General features: G+C 41.7%; 1 protein-coding gene across 3 annotated transcripts; it reads left to right on the plus strand.

Annotated features, from left to right (window-relative positions):
• Window positions 1–453: 453 nt before the first annotated feature.
• On the plus strand, window positions 454–17,796 carry tmprss13a (transmembrane serine protease 13a). 3 transcript variants are annotated; one of them, XM_084064483.1, is made up of 14 exons: window positions 465–480; window positions 2,020–2,084; window positions 3,680–3,848; window positions 4,166–4,276; window positions 4,815–4,991; window positions 7,907–8,033; window positions 9,751–9,855; window positions 10,337–10,380; window positions 10,749–10,911; window positions 11,868–12,046; window positions 13,556–13,654; window positions 13,926–14,068; window positions 15,500–15,652; window positions 16,702–17,796. In XM_084064483.1, exons 2-14 carry the CDS (start codon window positions 2,055–2,057, stop codon window positions 16,714–16,716), a joined length of 1,515 nt encoding a protein of 504 aa, XP_083920609.1. In that variant the 5' UTR covers window positions 465–480; window positions 2,020–2,054; the 3' UTR covers window positions 16,717–17,796. The 3 variants fall into 3 exon arrangements, with proteins under 3 accessions (XP_083920610.1, XP_083920609.1, XP_083920608.1); XM_084064484.1 differs by lacking the exon at window positions 2,020–2,084 and having other exon boundaries at window positions 454–480; XM_084064482.1 differs by lacking the exon at window positions 465–480 and having other exon boundaries at window positions 1,942–2,084.
• Window positions 17,797–18,002: the final 206 nt, after the last annotated feature.

An 18,002-nucleotide genomic window follows, 5' to 3' on the forward strand; every position in this document is an offset into this window, starting at 1 on the left:
GCATGGCTGCCATGAAAAGGGTCTATTGATTCAAATGAAGAATGTCTTTGTTTGCCAGACCAATTATCTGTGATTTCCTGTGAAGAAGATAAGGCCACTTTGGTTCTGACTGCCTCAGCTGGTGTAATCTGAACCATAACTGTGCTTCATACTAAATCTTTTACAGTAGCTGGATGAAAACCGGTCTACCGGGTGGAAAAGTATCACACCTGGGCACGCCCAAGTCTATAAGAAAAAGAATGAGACAATGAATGTAGGTGGGGGATGATGAGAAGAGGAGAGTGAGCTTGCGTCGGATGAAGGTCAGTGGAGAAATACAGAAAAGAGAGAACAGTAGGTGTTGAATGCAACGTCACCATGCTCAAACCAGTGGTCTGTGACTGAGTGAATGGCTGCATAAACCTAGCTCCTCCCCACACCTGCTCTCACCTGCTCTCTCCTAACTATGTTCCCCATAGTCCAATGGCAAAGCATGACCCGGTAGGTTCTCCATTTGTAATTCTCCTTCTCTTAGTTTTTCATCTGTAAGGCTTCAATAAGTCCTTAAGTCTGCAATTTCCCAGAATTGCGACGCGTCTAGTTCTTTACTGTTCTGGCTAGATCTTCTCTCCATCTGTTTGTTTGTTTGTTTGTTTGTTTTCAGCGTCAGTCTTCCAGAACCCCTTGTCCTGAATGTTGTTCAGTTTAGGTTCTGTGGCCTTACTTAACCTGTTAAGTGAGTAAAGTGATTAGTTTCAGTTTCAGAATGGTTTCAGGATGGTTCTTCCTGGATGAATTGCTAATTATATTCAGGGCTATGCTCCCCCAATGCAATGACCATTTGGGCAGTAGTGTCTGCTTTTAGAGATAATGCTCTTGCATAATTGCATGTTATATTAAGAACCTGTGATAAATAATTGCCTTACATTGCTCATTTAAGTTAGAATGTTTGGTTATTCTGTGTATCTACTGATTGTCTTAGATGTGATTCTATATTGCAATCTGTTTGACCTATATACGAAGGAAAGATTGAATAGAGGGGTTGGGTTGCAATGATACTAATGGGAACCAGTACGTACCACAGACAGATTTAGTACTGCAGATTTGAAGTTACCTGCCAAGGTTGGATGATTAAAACCAGAAAATCATTTTCAGGGGGGCACACTGAGCAATTTCAAGAGCAAAATTTAAAATTTAAGGGAAGCTATGCCTCAACTTTCATGTTAGCTCTAGAACTGTATGCTTTAGTAATTCCAGCTATAATGACCTGTCTATTGTCATGAACCAGTAATATTTTGATGTTATAGTAATATTCTGTGCAAACGGCATTTGGGAAACAATAGTGCCAAGTTGGCTGTGTTGAAAGATGAACCATCTCTCCACCTACTTCAGCACAGCCATTGTAGTTCATCTGAGTAGGGTATTTGCTGCCTATAGACATATTCTGAAACCTGATCACTGGACCATAGACAATGGTCTTATGAAATATCGTTGTTATTGAGACACCCCCCCCCCCCCCTTTTCTCTGTGGGTGTTACCAAACTGGTGAATGAAAAAGGGTCACAGAATGTGGGCCAAGTAATGGTCATGGCCAAGAACAGCCTTAACAAAGCCTTAGCTGGCAGTATTTGTCAATATTACTAATCAACTGTATGAAATCAAGCACAATTTGCCACTTTTAAAAAAAAGTCAAATTTGTTTATTATTATTGGTTTATTTAACAATTTGGTCACTCAATAAAATGTTTTATTTAGCAATTTGGTCACTCCATAATTCCCTCTTTGTGGAAAGAGCAAGTCAGTATCAGGAGAGGTTATGGTGACCAATGATCTTGAAAGGCTCATTGTTTGGAATGGAGCCCAGCAGGCTCTTGTAGCCTGAAGCATAGATACTTCACCTGTTCTAGTGTGGGATGAAGTGGGGTAACAGCATTGCACATACAATCAAGGAAGACAGGAATTCTACCAAACGAGTTTGATCACAGTCACAGAACATTCACTTCAGGCACATACTGTAACATTGTGAACCTCATCGTCTCAGCATTTACAGTAACACTCCTCTGACTTGGATATCAAATGGAGAAAGGTGAAACAATGGAGAATAATGTAAGTTGAGGAAATGTTCTGCTTTCATGAAAGGTTGTCATAGAATTGATCCTATATTTTTCCAAATGTAAACGTTTTGTTGGATTAGAATGTGATGTGTCTTGTGACAGTGTGACAGAAGCCTCGTTTACCAGCTTTTTTGTTAATTGTTTAATCCTGTTCAGAATTGCTAGAACAGATAGAATTTGATTACAGGTAACAGAAGTGGATGATTGCTTGACAAGATCATTGACTTGGTTTTCAATACCAAATAATGTGATGTCGACTAGATCTCAGTTAGCTGAACTGCAGCTATAGGATCCACACCTAATGAACCAGATAAGGAATCTTTAAGTTGTACAGATTTTAGGCAGTTCGCCCAATACTTATTCTTTATGTACACTTTCTAAGACAACTTAGAACTTAGAATAAGAGAGAGGGGGAGAGGGGCCACTCTCTCTCACCTTGGGCTGGTCTGCCTTTACTCAGTCTGACTGTCTCAACTAGTGTGTCACCACTGACCTGAATTGCTAACAGAACTAGCCATGAGGCAGCATACTAGTGTCCAGGATAGACTGTAGCAATAGGTTCTATGCACAGCGGCCATATTGGGAATGAATTGGGGCCCTTCCTTACTTCCTTCACAGGTGTTACCAATAATACTAATTAAGGCTCTGTTCCATTTAGTCTGGCATAGTGGTTGTCTTATTTTCAAGGACCCCCATAACTCTGATAGTGGACAAATGGAACCAAATGGACCCGTAAGGGTCCATTTGGTTCCATTTGTACACACCCACCATAAGGGGCCATTTGGGAACCAAAATGGAGTGTTTCTAGTGAGCCAACATGCACAATATCAGCACCCTGACCAGAATGGAACAGAGCCTTCATTAGTATCATTGGTAACACGTGTGAAGGAAGTAAGAAGAGGCCCAATTTATTTCCAATATGGCTGCTGTGCATAGAGCCTATTAACCTGCACCTGTCGTCCTGTTTTTCAATGCTGTAGCTTGATTGTCTCTGTGGAAGCTACTGTACACTCCTCATGATTGACCCCTCAGATAAGATTAGTTAAGATAAACCTTATACTGTAAATCATGCGATTCTTGCCAATCCCTGGATGGCAAATGACTCCTTTTGTCTGAAATGGTTTATGTGGCTACTTACTGCAAGCTGAGAAAAAGGTTGATGGTACCCTGTGATCTTACAGGGATTGTTGCCAGGAGATAAGTCTTTGTCTGTGAGGTTGTTAGTCAGGTGTTGGGTTTGTCAGATAGGATATGCTTTATCAGGTTGACACTATAGGGTCCTATGTAATACAATGGGTTTCTTGTCAAGTGTTAAAGGTCTAATACAGTGCCATTGTCTATTTAGCCTTGCCATTGTCTATTCAAATAATAGCATTATTTGTAGACTTGGCCCATGTTTTTAAATGTTGTCCAAAGTTATTGAAACATTACCAATCTTACCAGAAATTAACTGAATCCAATGACTCGAAAATCAAAGGAGCATGCTTTTGGAGATGACATAAAACTAAACGTCACTACCACAGCAATGTGAATGATGGTGTTTCAGTCGATCTAATGCTCTCTCTCTCTCTCTCCCCACCTGCTTAGAAAGACCCTCCTCCTCCATACTACAGTGTTGCGGTGCACACTCAGCCTCCTCTGAAGTCCTATGAGGAGGTGGTGTATGGGACTGGTCCAATTGTGACCCGTCCCAACCAGCTCCACTACGTCCCCCAGTTGCACCCATCAGTGGCAGCCCCCCGCGTCACACAACCAGGTACAGTAGTAGGTCATCTGAGCATACAGGAGTGTCCATATTTACACTCGGTAAAGCCCGTCACTTTATGCCGCGCTGCGAGCTTGTACATCTGCTATTTTTTTAAAACACAAATCTTCTCTTCTGGAGGTCCCTGGCACAAAACAATTTCAGATGGGGGGGGGGGGGGTCCGTGGCCAAATACATATCATTTTGGGGGGTCCTTGGCATGAAAACGTTTGAGAACCGCTGATTTAGAAGGCATTTGTAGAATCTGTGTCAGTAGAATCTGTGTCAGACTGGCACTGATTTTTTGTGTGTGTGTTTTGTCTCTCCAGCACCCAGTAGAAAGCAGAAGAGTTGCTGCAGGACTGATGCCAGGTGCTGTGGAGGATCGGGGGGCACTGTTCTGGTCCTCATCATGCTGGCACTGGCCATCTGGCTTGGAAGTATGGCGTGTGTGTGTGTGCTCTTGTGTGTGTGTGTGCTCTCTGGCTTGGGGTCGTCTACTGCTATGACCCAGTCAAGTTTTGTTTCAGCGCTGGTTTATTCATAGCTACTTTATCATCTTTACCTATAGTTTATCATCTGGATTCACTGTCGTCTCTGCTGCGTGGCTGTCCTCTATCTCTCTTCTCACCTCTATAATTCACACTTTTTCCCTTGGGTGGATGTTGGAGTGTTTTTTTTGTAATGATCATTATTTCTAGAGGTATTTATTTATTGAGCTCTAGCAATGTGCAAATCCATTTTATAGTAATTGAATGACCATGGCTGAGTAGAATGTGTCTATGTGTCTGTCTTAAACAATTGGTATAGCTACCTGGATGTTTACAGTATCAGTATATCAGGAGTAGTCAGTATATCAGGAGTAGGTGTATTCAAATACATTTTTTATATACATTTTGGCTTCACGAGTCTTCTTGGTTGATTTATCAATTATCTAGATAATAACCTTGTGGTTTACATTCTACTAACTCATGGCAGTACGATATGGAACCAGGCTGGCTACAACAGCTATCCTCTACAATACCAGTGAGAGTGACAGCTTGGATTGGGAAGAAAATCAGTCGAGCGTGCCGAGCCATGACACCTGCCCCAACACTACCATTGAATGTGACGCAAGGCGAGACTGCAAGCTGGGCTCTGATGAATCCAACTGTGGTGAGCGCACACACACACACACACACACACACACACACACACACACACACACACACACACACACACACACACACACACACACACACACACACACACACACACACACCAGACGAACATAAAAAGACATGTTAAAAAAGGATAGGTATACAGCAAAAAAAAAAAGCACAGCCAAATCATTACAAAGAAAAACAGGCAGCATGACAAACGATCTTCACATGAGAAACTGTAGGTCAGGTTTTTAGTTCTCTCACACATGGGCTTGACGGAAATAGGATAGTACAGACTGGAGGACAATAGTTTACTGGCCTTTTATTTAAGCAATAATATCTGCCAACATTTAGATCATGGAATTTTACTTATCTTGTGCTAGATAAGACAGGATAGCCTATAGAGTTTTCACTTTGTTCACCTTTCTTTTTTCAATTTGTTTTAAGTTATCATGTGTTAAGCTGATGACCAGCAGTGGCTCGCGGGGCGCTCGGTCACACATGACACTAGTCTATATCGCTGCCACATACTGTAGGCCTATATATCGTTGCTCTTGAGCAGATACTTTGTATCTCTGTATTTCAACTTTTTAGGTAAAAACAATATTAACTAGAAAAAGTGCTCTTCGGAGCACAGGTCTCCGGCAGGTCAGGTAGGTTATTGTGGGCAATGTTCGGAATTCGCCAATCAGGATGGAATGTGAAAAATTGTATGGATCTGCCTTGATCACTTGACTATAGCGATAATGTGTACCGATTTGCGTGATGTTTGGACACATTTTGTAGGAGTAATATAAAAACAAATGTGTGCAAAATTCGGCCTCTTGGTGGCGCTATAACATGGAAATGTTAAAAGGGTGGCATTTGTTCCTCAACGTAGTGCGAATATGGAAATGTTAAAAGGGTGGCATTTGTTCCTATAATATGGAAATGTTAAAAGGGTGGCATTTGTTCCTCAACGTAGTGCGAATATGCGTGCAAAGTTTCATCGCAATCGGACGCTGCGTTCATGATTTGAGGCTTTTTGTAAAAAACAGAGCACTATTCAATCAGGATGGAATATGAAAAATCTGAAAGACGTTTTGTTTAATGACTATAGAGATAATGATGCTGTGTAACGATAATTTATTTGGACAAAATCTGTATTGTAGTACTGTCAAAAAAAAAAGAGCCGTTCACAGACGGAGGGGTCGTCACCATGGCAGCTTGTGATGGACATTTTCATTAATATTTAATGTTTTGCCACGGACATGCCAAATAATAATTTGACCAAAAACACATTGGCCTAGCCCTAAATGTATACTAATGGACTCCTAATGTGTCATAGGGTCTATTCCAATTTGCTACACATTTTAAAACAATAGTATGTCTGCAATAACTACTAAGCCACTTAACCACCAAAACCTATCTTAATTATTTTGGATAATAATAATTGAGTCTAATCAGTGCAGACAGTGCTTCCATCGCAAAAGAGCCATTTAACTGCAAAGGTGAGTGGTTGCGTATTACACATCATAAGGCTTTTATAGAGATTGCAGGCTTTTCAAAGGACAGTGTTACTTTAGGACAGAAGGAGATCAAATCAAGTTCTACCAGCTAAACCGTTGGTTTGGTTTGGCAAGGTACGGTTGTGGATTCCATTAAGGTGATCAGGTATTCTCTGTTGATGACAAAGTCCAAGGCATGCATGTAACTATGGAAACAAGACTCACCCAACAAGCTACACTTGATTTGATTCATTAGACGTAATCATTTCATGTTAAATGCTTCTCACGGAAACGTCAAGGATAAAATGCCACTGGAACAAGGAAACGTGAGAGACAGAAAAGATATGTAGGCCTACATGATGAGTGATTAATGAAGGGCATGCCAGGATTTTTATTGAATGCAGTGTCACAATAGTTTAATGTGAAGGCACCTAACTTTGATCAGAGGTGAGCTAACTTTTAGGTTGGAGGAGGTCCTAGGCTGTGGATGGAGGGTTTCCATAACGACAACCATGATTTACTTATCCAGTTCTGCCCTCCTTTGCCTTGGTAGCAAATAGCTCCTTCTGGTCCCTCGTGGGTCCCTCGTGGTTGACTTTAATTATTTAATTGTCTGACCACACCACATACACTCTGTTGTCTTTAAAAAAAGAAAGAAAAACGTTTTTTTTTCTCTCCAACAAATAGCACATTTAGCTATTTTCACAGAATCGAGGCAGCTATTAGCAATCATTTCTTTAGCTGTCTTGTTGTCTTCACCTGATGCAATTGTGTACAGGTACCATGTGCAATACCACAAATGTCCTGCACATATTAATGAGCATGTTACTTTACGAGTCACCAAAGTTATTAAAACACATTATTAATATGCTTTTACATTATAGTGAAGAAATATAGGCTATATTTAGATTTTTCTTTTCAAAATAAAAAATGTGCCACGGACATTGACATGTCTTGCCACGGACACGTTTGTCCATGTACAGACATGTTGATGACCTCTGAGACGGACACACGGACGGACGGACGGACAGACAGACAGAGTGCAAAACATAGTGTCGGCCTGGCGGAGACAATAAATGAATGACCTACTTCGTTGTACAACAGTGTCACACAAAAATAGCAAATATAGCCAATCTATAAGCTTGTGAGCTTGTAGATCTGTTATTTGCACTACTTTTGAAAAAGGTGAAAGTGGTTAAGTCTGTCCGTGGGTTTTGTAAATATTTAACAAATGAAAAGTGTTGACAATAGGTTGTAAATACCTGTCAAACAGCAACCCGTGTTCTATAGGAACACAAGTTATTTTTTCCATATCCTGAAAAGTTTTGGACATTGTTTTGGACATACAAGGTTTCTGCCCGACAGCGACCATATTGAAAATATGGCACATAATGTCTTTACTCTCTCTCTCTCTCTCTCTCTCTCTGTGTGTTTACCTCAGTGAGATTCGCTATCGGCGGTGGTCTGCAGGTCCGGACCAATGAGGACGGTCGCTATCTTCCGGTGTGTTACCAAGGCTGGGACAAGAGCTATGCTGACCACACCTGCGCTCAGATGGGCTTCAGAAAGTAAATCAACCCATCATACCACATTAGTCATCATGGTTGAGCCTAATTTATACCGATGTACAATAGCATTGTCACTTGCTTCAATTAACTGATCTTAAAGCGGAACGTCCTGTCGCATCACAACGCGTTGTTAGCTTGAAGATCAGTTCTTTTAGGCCAGCCTGTCCCCTTTAAGTCTTGCCTAAGGTACATAAACAGTTCATATAGGGTGGAAATCTGCTCACGCAATCTCTCAGAGGGCAGTAACACTGATTGATTGCTGGTTCAAATGCTTTGTGCTCTTTAGTTTGACTGCAAAACCCATCCCAGATTAGCACATTTTCCACTGACAAGCACATCGATCTCAGTGGGCTTCACCGATCTCCATCATTCAGAGAACTACTTCAGGCTTCTTGAAGGAGTCATTTATGAAGCAATTTAGCCAGGTCTACAAGTCTCCAGCACCCCATCTATAATCTAGCCAATGAGATCCGTCACATTTCTCCACCCCTGCTGCTATCGTGTGTGTGTTTAGAGTCTGATTGATTCTTCACAGGTCTTCCTGGGTTGCATTAGCGTGACAGAACCAGAATGCATTTGGTCTCAGACAGAATTACCTCTGTCTCTGGTTTTATTTGTGCATTTGTTTTATTTAAAAGGGACAATGCACAATACATATATTGCGCCAGAGATGGCTAAGAGGTAATTTACATCTGTTGCCCCTGGCTGGGCGTCATTGGTATTACATAAATACTGAGCCTAGATTCGAAATCAATGGAAAACTAGAAAAAGTGCTCCTCGGAGCACAAGTCTCCGCCAGGTCAGGCAGGTTATTGTGGCCTCCTGGTGGCGCTATAATAGGCCAATGTGAAAAGGGTGGCATTTCTTCCTCGGCCTAGTCGGGATCTGCATGCAAAATTTCACGGAAATCGCACACTGCGTTCATGTTTTGAGGCATTTTGTTCAAAACTGACGAATCCTGCAAACTTTGGAAGCCACTGTAATATGAAATATCGGACAGATCCACAGAATCACATGTCTATGGAGATACTGTGTACCAATTTGCGTGTTTTTTGGACAGAATCTGAAGGAATAATCTCCAAAAAAATATTTTACATAAGTCGGCCTCCTGGTGGCGCTGTAAAAAGCAGATGTGAAAAATCAAGGGCAGATGTTTTTCCTTGGTCTCTAGGGAGTGTGCGTGCAAAGTTTCACTCAGATCGGTGCAGTTATAGTTAAAAATGCAAATTGGCCTGTTATGGCGCCACCATGAGGCTGATTTGAAAATGTTCAAGTGGCATTTCTTCCTTGGTCTAGTGGGAATGTGCGTGTGCAATTTTATGGCAATGGCAAGCTGCGTTCATGATTTGAGGCAGTTTATTCAAAACGGACCAATCCTGCAAACTTTGGAAGCCAACCTTAGCCAATGAGGATGGAATATGAAAAATGGGACAGATCCAGGTTGATCACATGACTATAGAGATACTGTGTACCGATTTGTATGACGTTTGGATGAAAGCTGTAGGAGTAATGGAAAAAACTGGGTTTTGCACAAAAAAGGTGTAGTTAGAAAAACAAAACTACTCTGCAAAATGTACTCACGAGCACCAACACTATCTCATCTATGTTCCTTTATTTAGTTTTTGTTGACCTTTACAACCACCAACCTCTCGCGTGTGTGTGTGTGTCAATAAATGGACATCTTTATCACTTACATTTTTTTTTAACGATTTTGTAGGTGCTATGGGACCAAGGCGGTGGATTCTCAGCAGTCCATTGGTCTAACAGTGAACAGTAAGGCATCCTTGGGTACGCCTTACTTACAGGGTCTTGTCAATATAAGGTAAACTTCAATGCACCATCCATTTAACTTTTCCTTTAGCAGTCAGCAAAACCAGCTAACAGCAGAAAGTTTGAGGATCCAATGTAGTTAGCTGGTTTTGTCAGAAGCGCTTTTTAATACTTTTCATTGGTTCAATATTTTTTTAATCAACACACAGACGTAAAGGGTGTTCAATAGCACTGATTTATGGAAAAAAATAGAACACGAGTTGCTGTTGGACAGGTATTTACAAGCTATTGTCAACACTTCATTTGTTAAATATTTACAAAACCCACGGACAGACGTCAATGTCCGTGGCACATTTTTTATTTTGAAAAAACAAATCTAAATATAGCCTATATTTCTTCATTATAATGTGCCTTCTAATTGCTGCAAAATACTGCCTGACTTGCCAGAATTATGAATGTGGTTGATGAGGTGATGAAGTGCACACTGATGTATGCACTCATGTTGACATCCATGTCTCTCTCTCACGGTGTAGCTCTTCCTGTCCAAAACTGAAGACTGTTTCCCTGCAGTGTGTGGGTAAGGAGCCTCCATCTGCTTTTCCTGTAGCGTGCACTCTCTCTCTCTCTCTCTCTCTCTTTCACAATGACATGGACACAATGTCATTGTGACATTTCTTCTACTGTGTGACTATTGTACACAGTAATACTGTGTGCAATTACTGCACACAGTATTACTGTATTTGCAATAACAGCCAAAAGATAAGATTTCTGCATAGCATCCCAATAGTCTTATTTTCTATCTCCTCTTGACACCATCAGCAGATTTGGATCTTTGTTGCCAAACTATATTTGTTTATTGTATTTTATGAGTTGTGATGTTTTGTGCTGTTGACTGCATTGTTGCATAATTTCTGTCTCACGGCACACCTCTGTCCTCTCAACCAGACTGTGGTCGACAGAAGTCTACCTCACGGATCATTGGGGGCAGCGTGGCCAAGCAGGGTCAGTGGCCCTGGCAGCTGTCTCTGCATTTCATGGGCTCACACACCTGTGGAGGGGTACTAATCTCCCCTGATTTTGTGGCGACCGCTGCACACTGCTTCCCAGCGTGAGTAATTTGAAATTGGAATCCTGGTTTGTCGAATGTTTTCAGCGTAGAGAGACAGGAAACAGCGAGAGAGAGAGTCGGGGAGTGACATGCGGAAAAGGTCCACTGGGCCGGGGAATCAAACCCATGGAGTCGCTGTCAGGCATCAGAGCCTGGTATGCGTCTTCACCACTCGGCTATCGGCACTCCCTATTTATTTATTTATTTGAATAAAATTATCGTCCTGTATTTGATAATTACACAGTGCAGTCACTAAAGCACTGAAGTGGTACCCTAGTAGTCTGCACACCTTGTGTAGTGTTACATTTTTTGCAAAATTGTTCTGTTAGCGGTCTATGTATGAAAAGGGCAAGTGGTTGGGGTCAGAAATTAAACTTTTAAGTGATAGTTTAACTGCAATGATGGGTCTGCACAATTAAGAATTTCATGTTACTTGTAATGTGATGTGAAGATGAAGATTGGATGTGTTGGTAGCCTAGAGAAGATTGATTCTATAGAAATTAACTATACAAGTAAAAGTCTGAAATTCTAAATTTACTTGAGTAAAAGTACAAAAGTATTGGCATCAAAATATACGTACCAAAAGTACTGAAAGTAAAAGTACTCATTATGCAAAATATCTAATCAAAATGAATGAAAATCTTTTGAAAATGGCAGATCTACAAGTTCACAACACGTCGCTTGTGAGCTTGAAAATTTAAATGGCTTATAGTGCTGAAAGTGGTTAATGTATGTTTTGTAATAATCAAAATCTACAAAGTAACTAGTAACTAAAGTTTTCAAATAATTGAGGTTGAGTAAAAAGTAAAACCATCTTCCGGAGGTCTAGTGCATTGTAGACTCCAGCGCTCTGGCTGATACTGACAATAAGCCTCTTCGACCTACTTACAGTACTTGAGTAAATGTACTTAGTTTACCATCCACCACTGACAGAAGCTCTGCGCTCCCACCCCCAGGTCAAACCCTTCAACACGGGACGCCAGGAACTGGCGTGTCTATGGAGGAGTGGTGTCTCAGACCAGACTAACTAGGCCTTACCGGGTGTGGAAGATCATCGTCAATGAGAACTACAACAACAAGACCAATGACCAGGACATCGCCCTGATCAAATTATCTGCGCCTGTTGACTTCAACGGTAGGGATCAAACCATGATTGAATAAATGACCAGAATTGATTGAATAGTTGATCGAAAATAGAGGTAAAAAAATATTTTTTTAATCAAATCTATTTGAATCGAATGGAATTGGTTTAATGTGTAAATTTAGAACCTATCCAAAATGTAAAGTTGTCTTTGTTCCTTCTTATAAAAGGTGTTTTTGTCTGTTAGGTAAATATTATCATCCTGTATAAATATATAACTTATATCTGTGAGTTCAGGTACATTGTGATAAGCATTTCCCATGATTTGTTTTACTTTAACTTAATCATTTTTTTACCATAATTTTATGGTTAAGATAATCACGTAATGTAGATAAACCGAATGATTGAAAAAACATTCGGCAGATTAATCTATGATGAAAATAACTAGTTGCAATAACTAGTTGCAGTCCAATCCACCATTGCTTGCAATAGCCTGGTTTCAGTGGTTAAATGTTGCTACGAGACATGTAAAAACGTCCGTGTCAACATCCAATCACTCACATCCGGGTACACTGACAAATGCTATGTTAATTCAACTCCTTTGAGTCGCTCTGGAATTTAAATTTACTGAGGATTTTACTGTGTACTGTGGGCCCAAACCAGTGCTGGCATTAACGGATAGAACATCTTGTGGATGTGAATTGGTAGCCTAGCCAGCTAACTAACAGCTGTTTCTATGATAATTCATGTTGTATCCCAGGGCAACGGTTGCAAACCAGATGCTCACAAAGGTTGGAACAATCAGGGCAGCTGTGTTATTGTTGACGGCTATATGTCCTCACCTGGGATGCTCTGTCTGTCCTATTTTTATACCTCCAGTTGGAACGGTGATGTTCATGCAAAAAAATAAAAAGAAGCAATGCAATACATAACTTTTTTTTTTGTGAATAAAACCTCATTCTTGAACAATATGTATGGTATTGGTAGAGCAGTGATTCTCAACCTGTGGGACCATTGGTGGGCTGCGAGGCTATTGCAAGTTGGCCCCAAATAATTGGCAAAACTCATTTAGATATTTTAATGATAATGTAACATTAATATAAAGCATTATGTCAAAATGTCATGGTATTCTTTCTTTGTGATACCAGTAGGAAAGTATGCTATGTTAGTTCCATTGATCCAATGGGTTCATGGGCCAATATACGTTTAGGGTTTAAGTGGTTAGACACGATAATCACATTGTTTATGCCTCTGTTTTGTGTCTGCTGGAGTCCTACTATCTGTGCTCTATCCGGTCACACAATGATCTGATTTGTGTGTGTGTGTGTGTGTGTGTGTGTGTGTGTGTGTGTGTGTGTGTGTGTGTGTGTGTGTGTGTGTGTGTGTGTGTGTGTGTGTGTGTGTGTGTGTGTGTGTGTGTGTGTGTGTGTGTGTGTGTGTGTGTGTGTGTGTGTGTGTGTGTGTGTGTGTGTGTGTGTGTGTGTGTGTGTGTGTGTGTGCGTGCGCTGTGATCCATTAAACTACATGTCTAGCTATGTAATGGTTTGTGTGTATGTTATACAGATGTGGTCCAGCCTGCCTGTCTGCCTGCCTTCAACCAAAGATTCCTTCATGGAACCACATGTTGGATCTCTGGCTTTGGAACCACTGATGCAAATTCAGGTAAAACATGGAATGGAGCCATGGAACAGAGCCATCATAAGGACAGTGCATTTAATGTAATATTATGACACTTTAGTAGAGGTTTGGGTTGTGTAGTTACTTGCTATGATATAAATAGTTGTTCCATTGTATTGAAATGGATCATTCAAAATAGCCTCTCCATTGACTTGCATTGCAAGGTAAAAAAACGGTCTCAAAATCACTCTCTATCACTTCCTGTTTTTACCTGTAGCCAACAGTCCCACTAACAAAACAACCTTCTCCCATACAGCCAGCATCTCCAGGGACCTGATGGAAGTGACCGTGGATATCATCGATGTACGCAAGTGTAACCACACCAGGATTTATGGGGGTGCCGTGTCCAAGAACATGTTGTGTGCGGGAGACCTGAATGGGGGCCGGGATTCCTGTCAGGTGACTTTTCATCTCTTTCACATTTACTGCTGCATGTAATGCAGCATTTCCAAAACATATGGTTGTGACCTATTTTGGGTCATGGACCTGTTTTTATGGGTCGTGAGTAAATATCCCTTTATTTCCTACCCAGAAAAAAAAGTTTTCAAAAAATATTTTTTTTGCTAAAAAAAAAAAAACCCGGCAGCTTCCCCATGTCCTGATGGTGGCACCCCATAGGCAATCAGTAGGTGGGCAATCAGGTCTGGCGGTGATCTGCGCTCAGAGGAGCACACTTTTCTAGCTATGGATAAGCTAAATAAGCTTATGATATCCACGTTTTGCTGAACAAGATAATCTAAACAAATCCGCACATATTTATGTCATACCACACAAGCAACTAGAAAAGTGTGCTTCTCTGAGCAGCACATACAGTATCTCCGCCAGGTTGGGTTGCCTAACCAGGGCTGTGTGAGTCATGGGTTGCGGTCATCAGGGTGATAACCGCAACCCTGAGGGGATAGCATCTGTACAACTTACCGTGCAACTTTATATATTTGTGGCATCCCTACATGAGCAGAAGTGAAAGTGCTTTGGAGGTGCGGTCTATACAGACCTCAACATGCGATTCCAATTAAGAGTTGATCGAACTGTATGTTGCCTTCATAATGCAATTTTTTGGGAAGAAATAGGCACCTCCCAATATTGAAACCAGTTACAGGCAGTGGCGTACCCACCATAGAGGCAGGGCAGGCGGCCGCCTGCCCAACTAAAATCTAGCCTCCCCTAGAAAATAAAGTAAAAGACTGAAAAACAGGCAGTGAAAAAAATCCAAAGAGAATAGTGGCCGTCGGACCTCCTCGTCCATTCACGCGGGCAGGCGGCCAATCACTACCGTATCCATTCAGCAGAGCTACGTCGCCTATGCAAATGTATGCCTTTATCTTCATGGGGTGCCAGGAGTGCCAGGTGTGGGGGTCTGGTAGTGTAGTTTCGTAGTCAGTGTAGTCAGTGTAGTGCCCCCCCCCCCCTTCGGAGGAGGAGGGGTGGGGGGGGCTTAGGTAGAGAAAAAAATCTCGCCTGCCCTAAATGTAATTTCTGGGAACGCCACTGGTTACAGGCAAATGGAATGGAGTATCAAAACACTGTTTGATGGATATTGTCACATGTTGCACGAGATAATTTGTACCTAATTTGGTGACAAAATCATGACTGCGATTTTGGGAATCTTTTGAAAAATAGGTCAGTCCCGCAATCTTTGGAAGCCTATCATAGCCAATCGAAATGAAATATGAAAAATAGGAATGATACATGTTGATCCCATGACTCCATAGATAAAGTATAGCGCATTGCAAGGCGTTGTGAGCTTGTAGAGCTGCTATTTACGCGTTTTTTTTTGTTTTTTTACCCATCATGATGACCAATCGCGAAAACCTGCTCTGTTTTTCCCAGGGTGACAGTGGAGGTCCTCTGGTATGTCAACATGAGGACCGCTGGTACCTGGCAGGAATAACCAGCTGGGGTGTCAGCTGTGGTGAGAGACAACAGCCTGGAGTTTACACCAGGGTCAGGATGATGTTGCCCTGGATCTACAGCAAGATGCAGGTAGGAAATGTATTGACTTTGATCATGAAAGGCCTATACCTGAAATAAGTCTTTCTAAGTTCTTTTTTTACTGATCCACTGTTAAGGGTTTTTCACACGGGAAGTGACTGACACACTTAATAATTAATTTTCAATGAGCGGTGAGCAGGTAGGGAGGTGCAAGCAATCTGACAGGCATAGTGCCCGATCCCTTGAAATTGTTGCGTTCATGTTTGTCTCGCGCACGCGCTCACCCGAGTTGAGTTGTGTTGAACTTTTGTCTACGCGATGCGTCTATTCACATGAGGAGTGCATGTGGATCCAAGGGCGTATCGTCATAGAGGCCAACGGGGCCATGGCCCGTTCTATAAAACTCTGCTCCCCCAGGGGAAAGAAAAACAAAAAAATCAACATAACAACATTAGTACCCCTCACCCTATTCTGTTGTTGCCAACCACAGAAATTCGCCTTTGTTTTCAAATCGGGCTTATTTGCATTCGGCCGAATTGTTAATGGGTGGCCATTAAAAAACGGTTTCCCCGTCAAACCGGTTCTCTTGCCAGGCACGAGCGGCTGCTGGTGGGGGGCCAGTGGGGCCACAACCAGCAGCGCCCACCACAACGCCAGACCCGCCACCACCATCAACCATCTCCGCGGCCAGCAGCACCATAAGTGCGCCCCTGCTCCCCGGATTCCAGCGGCGCAGTTGCGCCTACAGACCTCTCTGCTATCGACGAGCCAGCAACTCAACCCAAACTAAGCCGCTTCCCAAATATACTTGCATATTGTGTTTTATTAACGTTTCTCTCGCTTGCATTAATGCTGATGGTAATTCTCAATAGACTGTCACTTATCAGCCATCGTTGCGCAGACCCCCCCCCCCCATACCCCCCGGGGGGGGGGGGGGGGGTCTGGCCCGGTCCACGTTAGAACCCACCGTACGCTAGTGTGTGGATCCAAGCGGGTACGCAAGCATAGTGTCGCTGCCCGTGTGAAAAGCTCTTTAGTGAATCCAAGTGTCAGGCGGGCTACAGACGTTCTCATTTCACCACTTCCTGTGCCTTCCACAGCAAGAGAAGCCTTGAACTCTCTTTGTCTCCGTGGGTTTGCCACACCTGGTCTCCAAAGACCACTGCCGTGTTCCCCTTCACCCTTTCCTGAAGAGCCCTGCATGATGATGTGACCTCGGATGCACTGTTGGAGATGCACACACACGGCCATGTTTGCATGAAGAGGTACAGCAGTGGACGGGGAGATGGGCAAAGGGTTTACCACTGGCTCAGGAGAGAAGCAGGACCCGATGATGCACTTTAACACAGAAATGCTGCTCTGATGTTCTTGCGTAATCTTTCTCTGCCACCTTGGCGTCAGTGTTTTTACTCTTGTCCACTAAAATGCGGTCGTTTGTGTTATGTACAATTTTGCAAATATAGCCATTTGCAGAGCGACTTAAGAAGCGAATGTATTTTCATACTAGCCTGTCATCTCTTAGTATCCTCAGTGATGTGCTATATTTATGATGTTTGTATTTTACATGTATATAATAATGGATGTCTGGTCATAATGCTGAATAAGCTCTTAATTTTTTGTTTGGGAACTGGTTTGAAAGTGAGTCTCGTTGGGCAAACAATCTACTGTATACATCTATAACCACGGAGGTGTGTTTCACGCACTGACACATCTCTAGGTAATGACAGTGTTTTGTGAACCATCTGAAAGCTGAAGAAAGGGGTTCATTCCAAAAGCCTATACCATATTTCTGGGAGAAAAGAAAATGTGTTAATACCCCTGTTAAATTTGTTCTGTATTTTGTTTATGAATATATCAGAACTTCCTCAGCCTTGTAAATGTATGCTAATGCTATGATAACACTGTGAAATATCGCTGTACAGATTTTAGGCAGTTTGCCCATATTGATAATTTATATTCACTGTTTTCTAAGAGAAATGTCAATGCTATTTGTCTAACATGTCGTCACTGTCGGGTGGAAACCTTGTACTGTACGTATGTCCAAAACTGTTACTTTTCAGGAAATGGAAAAAAAGAACCGGTGGATCCAATGTACTGTTATTATTTAGTCACACTCACAGCTGTTGTTAATACTTTTGATTTGTTCAATATATACACTTAAACACTTTAACTTTAAAAAAAAGTTATGCTTCACTTTCACTGAAAATTAATTGAATTAAAAGATGTTATGCTTCACTTTCACTTAAAATACATTGAATTAAAAAATATTAGCTAAGTAGCTGTGAACTATGTTTGTGTGACTAGTAGCTATGACAACAAAAACAATACATTGAAATATGGAGATATACTGTACAAGGTTCCTTCCCGGCAGCAACAATATGTATGGGATCATTAAGATTAA

This window comes from Gymnoscopelus microlampas (assembly GCF_963454915.1).
Source record: "Gymnoscopelus microlampas genome assembly, chromosome: 8".
In the NCBI taxonomy this organism is placed as follows: Eukaryota; Metazoa; Chordata; class Actinopteri; order Myctophiformes; family Myctophidae; genus Gymnoscopelus; species Gymnoscopelus microlampas.

Coding starts and splice junctions, on each gene's coding strand:
- tmprss13a (XM_084064483.1), top strand. CDS start 2,055: ATGGAGAAAGGTGAAACAATGGAGAATAAT. Junction 3,849..4,165: donor CCCCCGCGTCACACAACCAG/GTACAGTAGTAG, acceptor TTGTCTCTCCAG/CACCCAGTAGAAAGCAGAAG. Junction 4,277..4,814: donor ACTGGCCATCTGGCTTGGAA/GTATGGCGTGTG, acceptor AACTCATGGCAG/TACGATATGGAACCAGGCTG.